The 13050-nt window shown below is 48.5% G+C and overlaps 1 protein-coding gene across 2 annotated transcripts in view; it reads left to right on the top strand.

Moving 5' to 3' along the window:
* ADGB (androglobin) overlaps positions 1-13050 on the top strand; it is a 943967-nt gene that overhangs the window by 270600 nt on the left and 660317 nt on the right. For both annotated transcript variants that reach the window (XM_063917880.1, XM_063917881.1), the window contains one exon: positions 6462-6533. In XM_063917880.1, coding sequence (XP_063773950.1) covers positions 6462-6533 — 72 coding nt within the window. The remainder of the gene's footprint in view (positions 1-6461; positions 6534-13050) is intronic.

Here is a 13050-nt window from a genome sequence, read left to right as displayed (position 1 = left end):
CATGCAGAACGGGCAGCCGGAGTGAGTGTGACTGGAAAGCTGCCATAGATAACCAGCTCCTCCGGCTCCCATCTACACTGCAGCCTCTCTCCTGACTGTGCGGTGTGGAGGTGGTACCGTGGGGCTGCTGGAGTCGGAGAGCTAAATGAGTAAACCACGTGGTCAGGAGAGAGGCTGCTGTGTAGATGGGAGCCGGAGGAGAGGTGCAGATGAGACCAGCTCAGGGAGAAGTCATCCGTCAGGCAGCATCGCGGGCGGCACAGGGCCATGCAACTCCACTGGTGGGGACAGGCACCTCCATGGGTGGGTATAGGCACTTCCGCCTGCGGTGAGAGAAACCTCCGCCAGCGGGGTCAGTCATCATCGCGGGCGGCCACAGGGCCATGAACCTCCGCTGGCAGGGACAGGCACCTCCACTGGTAAGGGCAGGTGACATTGTGGGCGGCGACCAGCATCATGGATGGGGACTCGGATGCGGCAGCGACGGGAAGCCTATGTGCTGCAGCGATGGGGGACGGCGGCGCCGACAGGGTAAATACTAGTACCCTGCTTGCCCGCTTCCTGTGTGTGCTAGCGGATGTGCCCCCAGTGCACATGTGCTGTGTGCAACGCACCGCTAGCACACACCTAGTTACGGCACTGTTCATGAGGCCCAAGTAGTAGTAACCAGTGGCCAACTAATCTATGTCATCACCATGTTATATATTTAGGATCACTAATGGCATATAGGGCATTACCTCTCCTGTCACAAATCAGGGATGTTTTATAGATTGCCTCTCACTCTGAGAATTATATCCATTTTTATAAATTCAGTATTGTGGGGCAGTCACTAAAATGCTGTCTTTATTGTATGTCGGTCACAGTAATGATGTCGGCAGTGGTCGTCTTTTACCTTCTGACACCTCCTGCAGCATTAGCATATTTTCATACAGCAGCTGCGTCCATCTTTAAATCAGCTTGTAAAACAGCATTTTCTTTAACCCTGTAGTACTAACCATGTGTCTGTCAGAGCCAAACATTATTCACATTTATAAAATTTTTTTACAAATCTGATATCTTCAGTATTTTACTATAATATTAAATCTATATCAGCTTGAGATGAAAATTTTGGGAATGTTGATAGTTTAGCTGTTATAGAGAAGTCGGGTCTCTCAGACTACGATTTCATTTTATCCAAAATTACCAAAATGTGTTGTCCTGCTATTTACAATGCACTCTGCAAAAGACGTCATGCCTACAAATGAGAAATATAATAGCAACATACAACAACACCAAAAGAGGAGTCAAGGGCAAATGCAGGATTTCTAGAGGGTGGTTTCCAAATGCATTCCACAGTCTTCTACTCTGCAGAGAACTGGAGCAAGTGCAGGAATCTGGGGGATTGGTACAACCTAGTGCCTAATTCAGACCTGATCGCTAGGGTGCGTTTTTTGCATCCCTGCGATCAGGTAGTCCCCGCCTACAGGGGGAGGGGGAATTCGCTGTGCAGGGGTGCAATCGCATGTGCAGGAGAGCTGCATATACAGAAGTTTGTGCAGTCTCTGCACAGACCAGGACTTACTCTTCCAGTGCGATGATCGGGGCCGGAGCTGATGTCAGAAACCCTCCCTTCAAATGCCTGGTCTCTCCTGCGTTTCTCCGGACACTCCTCTAAAACGGTCAGTTGCCAGCCACAAACGGCCTCTTCCTGTCAGTCACCTTGCGATCGCCTGTGCGATCGCTTTTCTCGCACCATCCCATTGCTGCCCAACGCTCCCCGGCGCTGCGGACCGACGCGCCTGCGCATTGTGATGCATGCGCAGTTCAGACCTGATTGCAGGCTGCACGAAAACGCAGCCTAGCGCTCAGGTCTGAATTAGGCACCTAGTACTGACCCTGGATATATGTACACATTGGTCTTATTATACACTGAATATACAGATGGTCTATATCAGGGCCGGCTCTAGGCATGTTCGAATAGAGCGGCCGCGCAGGGCGCCACCCTTAATGGGCGCGCGCGCTGGCGCCGCCATATTCGAACATGGAGCCGGCCCTGCTCTGCAGCATCGTGTGACTTGAGTGCGCTATACGCGCTGAGCGGCGCCGGTGTCTAACGTCAGACGCAGGTGCCGCGCAGCGCGCACAGCGCACTCAAGCGCCTTGGACTTGGAAGCTTCCTGGCCGCCCGCCCGCCAGCACCCCCGCACCCGGACCTGCACTGCCGCACCCGGACAGCAGTACTCCTCCCCCTCCAACGCCGCAGGTATTTGGGGGGGGGCGGCTGAGTGAATCATTTATGGATGGCACTGTGGGGGCGTTTATCTGGCACTGTGGGGACATTTATCTGGCACTGTGGCACTGGGGGCATTTATCTGGCACTGTGGGGGCATTTACCTGGCACTGTGGGGACATTTATCTGGCACTGGGGGCATTTATCTGGCACTGTGGGGACATTTATCTGGCACTGTGGCACTGGGGGCATTTATCTGGCACTGTGGGGGCATTTACCTGGCACTGTGGGGACATTTATCTGGCACTGGGAGCATTTATCTGGCACTGTGGGGACATTTATCTGGCACTGTGGGGGTATTTATCTGGCAGTGTGGGGACATTTATCTGGCACTGTGGGCATTTACCTGGCACTGTGGGGACATTTATCTGGCACTGGGGGCATTTATCTGGCACTGTGGGCATTTATCTGGCACTGTGCACTGTGGGGACATTTATCTGGCACTGTGGGGGAATTTATCTGGCACTGTGGGGGCATTTATCTGGCACTATGGGGACATTTTGGCATTGTGGGGGCATTTATCTGGCACTGTGGGGGCATTTATCTGGCACTGTGGGGACATTTATCTGGCACTGTGGGGACATTTATGTAGCACTGTGGGGGCATTTATCTGGCACTGTGGGGACATTTATCTGGCACTGTGGGGGCATTTATCTAGCACTGTGGGGGCTTTTCTGTATCTACATATCTGGCACTGTGTGGCCATTTATGTATCTGGCATTGCTGGGGGGCATGTCATGTGTTGCTGGCACTGCTGGGGGGCATGTCATGTGTAGCTGGCACAGCTGGGGAGCATATCATGTAGTGTTCCCGCTAGGCGTCTGTGGCTAGGCAAAGTGTCTAACGTGCTCTGCCTGGCGCAAAGTGTCTAACGTGCTCTGCCTGGCGCAAAGTGTCTAACGTGCTCTGCCTGGCGCAAAGTGTCTAGGAGGTTCTACCTGGTGCAGTGTGTATTAACTGCACTACTGTGTGGTGTAATGCGAATTGCCACTATTATGTGGCCACGCACCTTCCCCACGAAGCAACGCCCCTAAATTTTTGCTGCGCGCCTTCGGCGCGCACTGTCCGTGCTTTACCATGTATGTAGATGAACACCAAGCATTACAGTATGCACATCATTGTGCCCTCCTAACTTAAAAATGTGCCCTCCCTGCCCTAAAAAGTGAATACTATCGTGTAGCTGGCACTGCTGGGGGGCATATTGGGGGAAATTTACTAAGCTCCCGATTTTGACCGAGATGCCGTTTTTTCATCAAAGTGTCATCTCGGTAATTTACTAAGCACTAATCACGGCAGTGATGAGGGCATTCGTAATTTTTTGCAAGTTCAGGTAAAAAATTACGAATGAATACACCATCGGTCAAAACGCGGCTGTTTAAGTATGAATCTCGGTCATTTACTAAGAAGTGCAAAGCAAAAAACAAACAAACACTGCCGTGAAAAATTACAACTCGTAAAAAAGTGCTAAAAAAAAACAGACCTACTTTTTTTTTCCGTGATTGGATAGGCATGCAGGGATCCATGAGATCCGTGCATGTATATCAGTGGGAAGGGGTGGGAAAGTTGTTATTTTATTAAAAAAAATTGCGTGGGGTCCCCCCTCCTAAGCATAACCAGCCTCGGGCTCTTTGAGCCGATCCTGGTTGCAGAAATATGGGGAAAAAATTGACAGGGGTTCCCCCATATTTAAGCAACCAGCATCGGGCTCTGCGCCTGGTCCTGGTTCCAAAAATACGGGGGACAAAAAGAGTAGGGGTCCCCCGTATTTTTAAAACCAGCACCGGGCTCCACTAGCTGGACAGATAATGCCACAGCCGGGGGTCACTTTGATATAGTGCCCTGCGGCCGTGGCATCAAAAATCCAACTAGTCACCCCTGGCCGGGGTACCCTGGGGGAGTGGGGACCCCTTCAATCAAGGGGTCCCCCCCCCCAGCCACCCAAGGGCCAGGGGTGAAGCCCGAGGCTGTCCCCCCCCATCCAATGGGCTGCGGATGGGGAGGCTGATAGCCTTTGTTGTAAAAGAAAAGATATTGTTTTTAGTAGCAGTACTACAAGGCCCAGCAAGCCTCCCCCGCATGCTGGTACTTGGAGAACCACAAGTACCAGCATGCGGCGGAAAAACGGGCCCGCTGGTACCTGTAGTACTACTACTAAAAAAATACCCAAAAAAAGACAAGACACACACACCGTGAAAGTATAATTTTATTACATACATACACACATACATACATACTTACCTTAAGTTCCCACGCAGGTCGGTCCTCTTCTCCAGTAGAATCCAAGGGGTACCTGTTGATGAAATTATACTCACGAGATCCAGGGGTCCAGGCTCCTCGGGAAATCCAGGGGTAATCCACGTACTTGACAAAAAAAACAAAACGGTGTCCCGACCACGAACTGAAAGGGGACCCATGTTTGCACATGGGTCACCTTTCCACGAATGCCAGCAACCCACTTTGACTTCTGTCTAAGTGGGTTTCTTCAGCCAATCAGGGAGCGCCACGTTGTAGCACTCTCCTGATCAGCTGTGTGGTCCTGTCCTCACTGACAGGCAGCACACGGCAGTGTTACAATGTAGCGCCTATGCGCTCCATTGTAACCAATGATGGGAACTTTCTGCTCAGCGGTGACGTCACTTTAGGTCAACCGCAGGGCTGAAAGTTCCCATCATTGGTTACGATGGAGCGCATAGGCGCTACATTGTAACACTGCCGTGTGCTGCCTGTCAGTGAGGACAGGACCACACAGCTGATCAGGAGAGTGCTACAACGTGGCGCTCCCTGATTGGCTGAAGAAACCCACTTAGACAGAAGTCAAAGTGGGTTTCTGGCATTCGTGGAAAGGTGACCCATGTGCAAACATGGGTCCCCTTTCAGTTCGTGGTCGGGACACCGTTTTGTTTTTTTTGTCAAGTACGTGGATTACCCCTGGATTTCCCGAGGAGCCTGGACCCCTGGATCTCGTGAGTATAATTTCTTCAACAGGTACCCCTTGGATTCTACTGGAGAAGAGGACCGACCTGCGTGGGAACTTAAGGTAAGTATGTATGTATGTGTGTATGTATGTAATAAAATTATACTTTCACGGTGTGTGTGTCTTGTCTTTTTTTGGGTATTTTTTTAGTAGTAGTACTACAGGTACCAGCGGGCCCGTTTTTCCGTCGCATGCTGGTACTTGTGGTTCTCCAAGTACCAGCATGCGGGGGAGGCTTGCTGGGCCTTGTAGTACTGCTACTAAAAACAATATCTTTTCTTTTACAACAAAGGCTATCAGCCTCCCCATCCGCAGCCCATTGGATGGGGGGGGGACAGCCTCGGGCTTCACCCCTGGCCCTTGGGTGGCTGGGGGGGGGACCCCTTGATTGAAGGGGTCCCCACTCCCCCAGGGTACCCCGGCCAGGGGTGACTATAATATATAAATACAGATACATAATAGAACCTGTAGGAACTGCACTGGGTAAACGCACATTATTCCCACCTCATGGTAATGCGTCTGCCTCTTCTTCTTGGCAGCTACTCTCTGGTGCTGTGCATTTGGTAGAAGAAGTTGCTACCACTGGGCGTGTGCAGCAGCTCTGTTCTGTCCCATAAACTGCTTGTTGTGGTGGCAGCTCTAGTAATCGTATTATGGGTATATTCAGGTTTGTCAGTAAACCAAAAAAGTTAGCAATTGTGCAAAGCCACGTTGCACTGCAGGTGGGGCAGCTGTAACATGCAGAGAGATTTAGGTGGGCCACTTGTCAAGAGGAGGGGGATTTCCAGGCAACCGAAGCCTCCCCCCTGCATTTGCCTATGGGAGTGGACACATTCGACCAGTTGTGCTCAATTTCCTCTTGCAAACCACACAATGGTCCTCATGTGTATTGTATGGTGTACTCAATAAATAATTCTCTTGTTCTAAAACGTGTACTTTATTAGAATAAATATTCATTGATTAGTCTGATCAGTGTGGGTCTAAATAGCTGGATTTCTCAGACCCATGCTTAGCGAGAACATTCTTTTTTTTTAAGGTTAGTGTTCTAGGGTTAAGTACTCATGTAACAATGGAGATAAATGGCTTAATAATTGTGTTGGTAACATTTATTAAATGTTAATATATCAGCTTGTACAATTTACCCACAAGACCACATTTTTATATTATTTTATAAAACAAAAAACTATCTGCTTCAATTTTTCGTTTTCCTTTCCCCAGACTCCTGTGGTTGTGAAGGATGAAACCTCCTGTGATTTGTTGTCAGCTAATGAACATTTAATTGGAAGCGAGGTATGTAGAATCGTATGGAATCGTATAAGAAATTGTTTAAACTGACACATTTTCTGTAACGTCCTAGTGATACTGGGATGACATTAGTACTGTGGGGGTACATTGGAGCCTGGCACTTTAAGAAATCATTAGTATGTGCTGGCTCCTCCCCTCTATGCCCCTCCACCAGACTCAGTTCAGAAAAATGTGCCCAAGGAAATGTGCATTTCTCTGGAGCTCCAGAGAGTTTTCTGACAGAGGCTGAAGTAAGAAGACGCAGTGCGGTGAGTGATTACACCAGGGTCTCTGTTAGCGGGTCCCCGGTGACAAATGGCGGCATTAGGGCGAAGCGGTCACCGGGCTGCGAGCTGCGGTGCCTGCTGCGGACCCCAGACTGGCGCTAACGTAAGGGGGTTATTAAGCTACTTTTTTTTACAGATTCTGTATTTTACAGCCAGTATAATATGTAAGGGACCGCGCGCCATTGAGGGGGCGGAGCTTCTTGGAGAGCGGGACCAGAGGCTGAAAAGCGCCATTTTCTGCTGCTGCTGACTGCCATGCTGGAGCTGCTCCTCCACAGAACCCGCTGAATCACCAATTGTCCTGGTACCAGGGGGTTTTATAGAGAGGGGGAAGCATATAAACGGCGGTGACAGCGCTCCCGTGTTAAAAAAAATAATAATAATAAAAAAAAATATTAAAAAAAATATATATATATATATATATATATATCTCCAAACGCGATATAAACGGCACTCACAGGGTTTAGTAAATGAAGAAAACGCTGGTACATTTAATAGTGTAACGTTTCGGAGCTGCTGCTCCTTCCTCCAGACACCAGACAAAACAAACACAGAAAAAATGTCCCCCGTCTTAACTCTCCCTGATCAGCGCCGCTCACCCGCACCTGGGCGCACTTGCAGTCCCATTCTCTGCACAATAACACACTTCCTGGCCGTGACTTCCGGCTGTTGCCATAGCAGCAGCCGGCTTGCGCTCCAGCCCCGGGGTTGCCATGGGGACGCGGCTGCAGGCGCCCTGTACACACAGGCGGGCAGCGCTGAAAAAACAAAATAATAACATAAATATAACATACATAATCAACACATTTAGCATAGATATCCACCACAAGAATAATGTAACAGATACCATAGTGATAGTGTACATATTAACAGTATGGTGAACGTATATATATATATATATATATATATATACTCCAGAGTATTGAAGCATACCTACTAATACAATATATATGGCAAATACAGCACATATAACGTATAGATTAAATATAGAAATAAATCAAAACCTATCCCCCACTGGGGGAAGCTGTGTTTTTAGGACCAGAGTGCCAACTGAATTGGAGGACTATATATATATATATGCACAAGACAGTAGTACAGCGCCACTTGTGAATTGAAAGTCTCAGTAAGGCTATGTAAACGTTAAAAGTTTCACCACACAAAAATACTAAAAGCCCATTTTCCCTTATAAAAAGGTTTCAGCCAAACCCTAAAAATACAACAATGGTATAATGTTGTTAAAAATGCATAAAACACGGGGATAGGGATACCGGCGACTAATATGGCTAAAAGACCGTGTTTAAAAAAAAAAAAAATTTAAATTGAAAGCCAAAAAATATATAAAAGCAAAAAGTTTTTAATACATGAGAGTAAAAAATGTTTGTTTTATATGAAATCTTTGTTTTTACTTCAAAGTACAAAAACATAAAAAGGATAAAAGGTAGGAAATGAACTTAGCTTGAAAACACTGGGTGGTCAGTACAGGCCCAACGCGTTTCGTCTCAATACTTCTCATGTATTAAAAACTTTTTGCTTTTATATATTTTTTGGCTTTCAATTTAAAAAAACAAACATTTTTTAAAACACGGGCTTTTAGCCACATTAGTCGCCGGTATCCCTATCCCCTCCCCCCCCCCCCTATTTTATTTATATATATATATATATATATATATATATATATATATATGTATATCCAGCGGAGCACTGTTCCGACTGAGGTATTGTGTGCTGGTTCCAGTCCTCTCTGTCACTCCATTCGGGCAGTCTGGGGTTGTTGTGCTGTTTCACTGCAGGGGGGCAGATATAACATGTGCAGAAAGAGTTAAGGTGGCCATCCACTACTCAGACTTGTCTGAACTGCAGATAGCATCAGATTTCTCTTGAACTCTCCCGGGAATCAGATCAGACCCTGGCTTTAATTTTCATTACATTCACTTCAGATATATCTGATGCAATATATCATGTGCCAGATCGCATCAGATATATCTGATGCACACATGCTACATGCGATTGATCTGATTCTGCTGCTGCCGCTGTTCCCCCTCTTGGTGGGTGGGAGTGGTCAGGGAGATGCCAGTCAAGTGACGCTTCAGATGAATCTGATCAGATACATCTGAAGTAAAAAAAACAATCCGATGTGCACCTGATTTCTTCAGATTCAGATAAATAGTTGGGGCAGCCTCAGAGATCTGTAGTTCAGACATATCTGACACGGGAGTGAGCATTGGATCGGAAGAGCCATCCAATGTGACACTTTTCTTCAGATATGACGGTCAGATGCATCGAAATCTGAAGAAAACTGCCCAAATCTGACTAGTGGATGGGGGCCTTTAGATTTGGGTGTGGTGTGTTCAAACTGAAATCTAAATTGCAATGTAGAAATAAAGCAGCCAGTATTTACCCTGCACAGAAGCATTATAACCCACCCAAATCTAACTCTCTCTGCAAATCTTATATCTGCCCCACCTGCAGTGCACATGCGGGGTCATTCCGAGTTGATCGCTAGCTGCCATTGTTCGCAGCGCAGCGATCAGGCTATAAATCGGCATTTATGCACATGCGTAGGCACCGCAATGTGCAAGCGCGACGTACGGGTACAAAGGCTTTTGTGGTTTTGCACAGGTTCTAGCACATTTTCATTCGCACTGGCGGCCGCAAGAAAATTGACAGGAAAGGGGCGTTTCTGACTGTTTTCAGGGAGTGCTTAGAAAAACGCAGGCGTGCCAGGGAAAACGCAGGCATGGCTAGGCGAACGCTGGGCGGGTGTGTGACGTCAAAAGCCAACCCTCCAACGTTAGAATCAACGCACACGAAGAGTAACTACAGGGCTGGTCTTGTTTTGCACAAAAAGATTTTGCAGGCGCTCTGCTGCACAGGCATTCGCACTTCTGCAAAGCGAAAATAAACTCCCCGGTGGGCGGCGACAATGCGTTTGCACGGCTGCTAAAAACTGCTAGTGAGCTATCAACTCGGAATGACCCCCATGGTTTTGCCCAACTGCTAACAAATTTGCTGCTGCGATCAACTTTGAATTAGGCCCTATGTCTCATAAATGGCTGTTCCACAGTGGTGGCGGTCTTGGCTCGCAGGGCTCTGTGGCTGCGAAACTAGTCAGCCGATGTGGATTCCAAGAAAGATGTAGAGAATCTTCCTTTTACAGGGGATGCCTTGTTTGGGGAATAACTGAACAAGTGGATCTGTCAGGCGACGATGGGTAAGTCTACATATTTGCCGTTGGCTGCACCTCCTGCTAGACGTCTCTACCCTGGGCCCTCTCTGCATTCCTTTTCGTGTGGTCCGATTCAAAGGCAGAGCCAGAGGCGCCTCAAATGCTGCTAGAGGAACTCGTGGTAAGTCCCATAAACCAGCGGCTGCTGGATATCTGGACCAGGCCTCCGGATCCTCATCCACTAAGCCCTCCATGTGGTGCTTGGCCCCAGCAGTAGGGTGAATTTCAGGTAGGTGCGCACCTTCAACACTTCGCCCATGTGTGGGCACAGTCCTACTGGGATCCTTGGGTGAGGGACCTCATATCCCAGGGGTACCGGTTGGAATTTTAAGCACTACCTCCTTCCAGATTCTTCAAGTCAGGCTTACCAGCTTTACCTGTAGCAAGAGTTACTTTGCAAGACGCCACTCAAAAACTACTACAAACGGGTTGTTGTCCCAGTTCTTCCTCCGTTGCACAACAGGGGTTTTCACTCCAGCCCTTTTGTTGTACCAAAACCGGACGGTTTGGTGCGGCCCATATTGAACCTAAAATCCTCGAACCCGTATCTACGTGTGTTCAGATTCAAGATGGAGTCCCTGAGAGCGGTGGTCTCCAGTCTGGAGGAGGGGGAGTTCCTATTGTCCCTGGATACTTACCTACATATCCCCATATGGCCTCCTCATCAGGCTTACGTCTGGTTCGCTATACTGGACCACCACTTCCAGTTTCAGGCCTTACCCTTTGGTCTCTCCACAGCTCCAAGGGTATTCACAAAAGTCATGGCGTAAATGATGCTGCAGTTGCGCAGGATGGGAGTCAACATAGTACACTATTTGGCCGATCTTTTGATAAAGGTGGTGTCCAGGGAACGTCTGCTACTCAGCATCGACTTAACTACTAACCTGCTTACGGGCCATGAGTGGATCCTAAATCTCCAGAAGTCTCACCTGGAACCATCACAAAGAATACAGTTTCTGGGAATGATACTGGACATGATGTCTCAGAAAGTATTCCTTCCAATGGACAAGGACTGGACTATCCAGGCTATAATCCGCTCGGTGCTCAGACCCCGCAAGATCTCAGTTCATCTTTGCATTCGCTTACTAGGCAAGATGGTTGCCTCCTATGAGGCAATCCAGTATGGCAAATTTCATGCACGTCCGTTCCAGCTGGATCTGCTGGACAAGTGGTCAGGGTCTCACCTGCACATGCACCAGAGTATGGCTCTGTCGCCAAAAACACAGATATCCCTGTTATGGTGGCTACAAGTCTCTCAGTTTGTGGAGGGTCGGAGTTTCAGTACCCAGTCTTGGACTCTACTGACAATGGATGCCAGCCTCCGGGGTTGGGGTGCTGTGACTCAAGGGGCCCAGTTCCAGGGGAAGTGGCCGAGTCAGGAATCTACACTCCCAATAAATGTCCTGGAACTCAGGGCAATTTACAATGCTCTTCTGCAAGCCTCCTGTCTCCTTCGGAATCAAGCCATCCAGGTGCAGTCGGACAACGCCATGGTGGTGGCGTACATAAACCGACTGGTAGCAACAAGAAGCAGGGCCGCAATGCAAGAGGTGTCAAGGATACTCCTCTGGGCGGAGACAAACGCAAGGGCCATCTCAGCCATATTCATTCCAGGCATGGACAATTGGGAAGCGGACTTCCTTAGCAGGTACAAGCTCCATCCCGGGGAATGGAGCCTTCACCCTCAGGTGTTTCAACAGCTGGTTCACCAGTGGGGCTGTCCGCAGATAGACCTGATGGCTTCTCGTCTCAACAAGAAGCTACATCGTTACTGTTCCAGAACGAGGGATCCGCAGGCTGCGGCAGTGGACGCTCTGACGGTGCCGTGAATTTACCAGTTTGTATACTGTACCTGTTTCCTCCAATTCCTCTCATTCCCAGAGTTCTAAAAAGACTCAAAAAGGAAAGCGTTCGGGCAATTCTCATTGCCCCATATTGGCCTCGAAGGGCCTGGTATGCAGACCTACTGCCATGTCTCTGGAGGAACCCTGACCTCTGCCGGTTCTCAAGGGCCTTCTTCAACAAGGACTGTTTGTCTATCCAGACTTACTGCAGCTACGTTTGATGGCTTGGAAGTTGAGAGGGAGATTTTAGCCAGAAAAGGTCTCCCATCCATTTCCACTATGGTCTGGGCCCGTAAGGTGGTCACGTTAAAACATTACCACCGTATCTGTAAGAAAAATGTTTCATGGTGTGAGGGTAGAAAATATGCTCCTGCGGAGTTTCGACTGGGCCATTTTCTGCTCTTCCTGCAAGCAGGCGTGGATAAGGGCCTAAGGTTGGGCTCCATCAAAGTCAGATTTTGGCTGTCTATCTTCTTGCAGAAACAACTAGCAGTACTGCCGGAAGTACAGACATTCCTAAAAAGTGTTCTTCACATTCAGCCACCTTTTGTCCCTCCCACGGCTCCGTGGGATCTCAGTGTGGACTTTGAACCCTTGAAAAGGGTGGACTTGAAATATCTAAGTTGGAAGACCCTCATGTTGCTGGCTTTGGCCTCTGCAAGTCGTGTGTCAGAATTGGGGGCCTTATTCTGTAAGAGCCTGTATTTGATATTTCACATGGATATGGCGGACCTCAGGACTCGCCCGCAGTTATTGCCAAAAGTGGTGTCGGCCTTTCACGTAAATCAGCCAATAGTGGTTCCACTGTTGGCTGACACATCAGTTGCTCCAAAGTCCCTGGACTTTGTGAGGGCTTTTAAAATTAACGTCAAGGGGACGGTTCGTCACAGGAAATCAGACTTGCTTTTTGGTGGTCATTCTGAGTTGATCGCAGCCAGCAACTTTTTGCTGCTGCTGCGATCAACTAGCCCAAGCCTATGGGGGAGTGTATTTTAGCTTAGCAGGGCTGTGATTGCTTGTGCAGCCCTGCTAAGCTAAAAAAAATTCAAGCAGAACAAGAGTAGCGCTGGACATACTTATCCTGTGCGACGATCTCGGCGATGCTGGGGCCGGCTTTGACGTCAGACATCGGCCCTCTGTTCTCCTGGACACGCCTGCGTTTTCTG

Source organism: Pseudophryne corroboree, chromosome 4 (assembly GCF_028390025.1).
Source record: "Pseudophryne corroboree isolate aPseCor3 chromosome 4, aPseCor3.hap2, whole genome shotgun sequence".
Lineage (NCBI taxonomy): Eukaryota > Metazoa > Chordata > Amphibia > Anura > Myobatrachidae > Pseudophryne > Pseudophryne corroboree.
The sequence above is the reverse complement of the archived record's forward strand: the minus strand, read 5'-3'. Positions and strand labels throughout refer to the sequence as shown.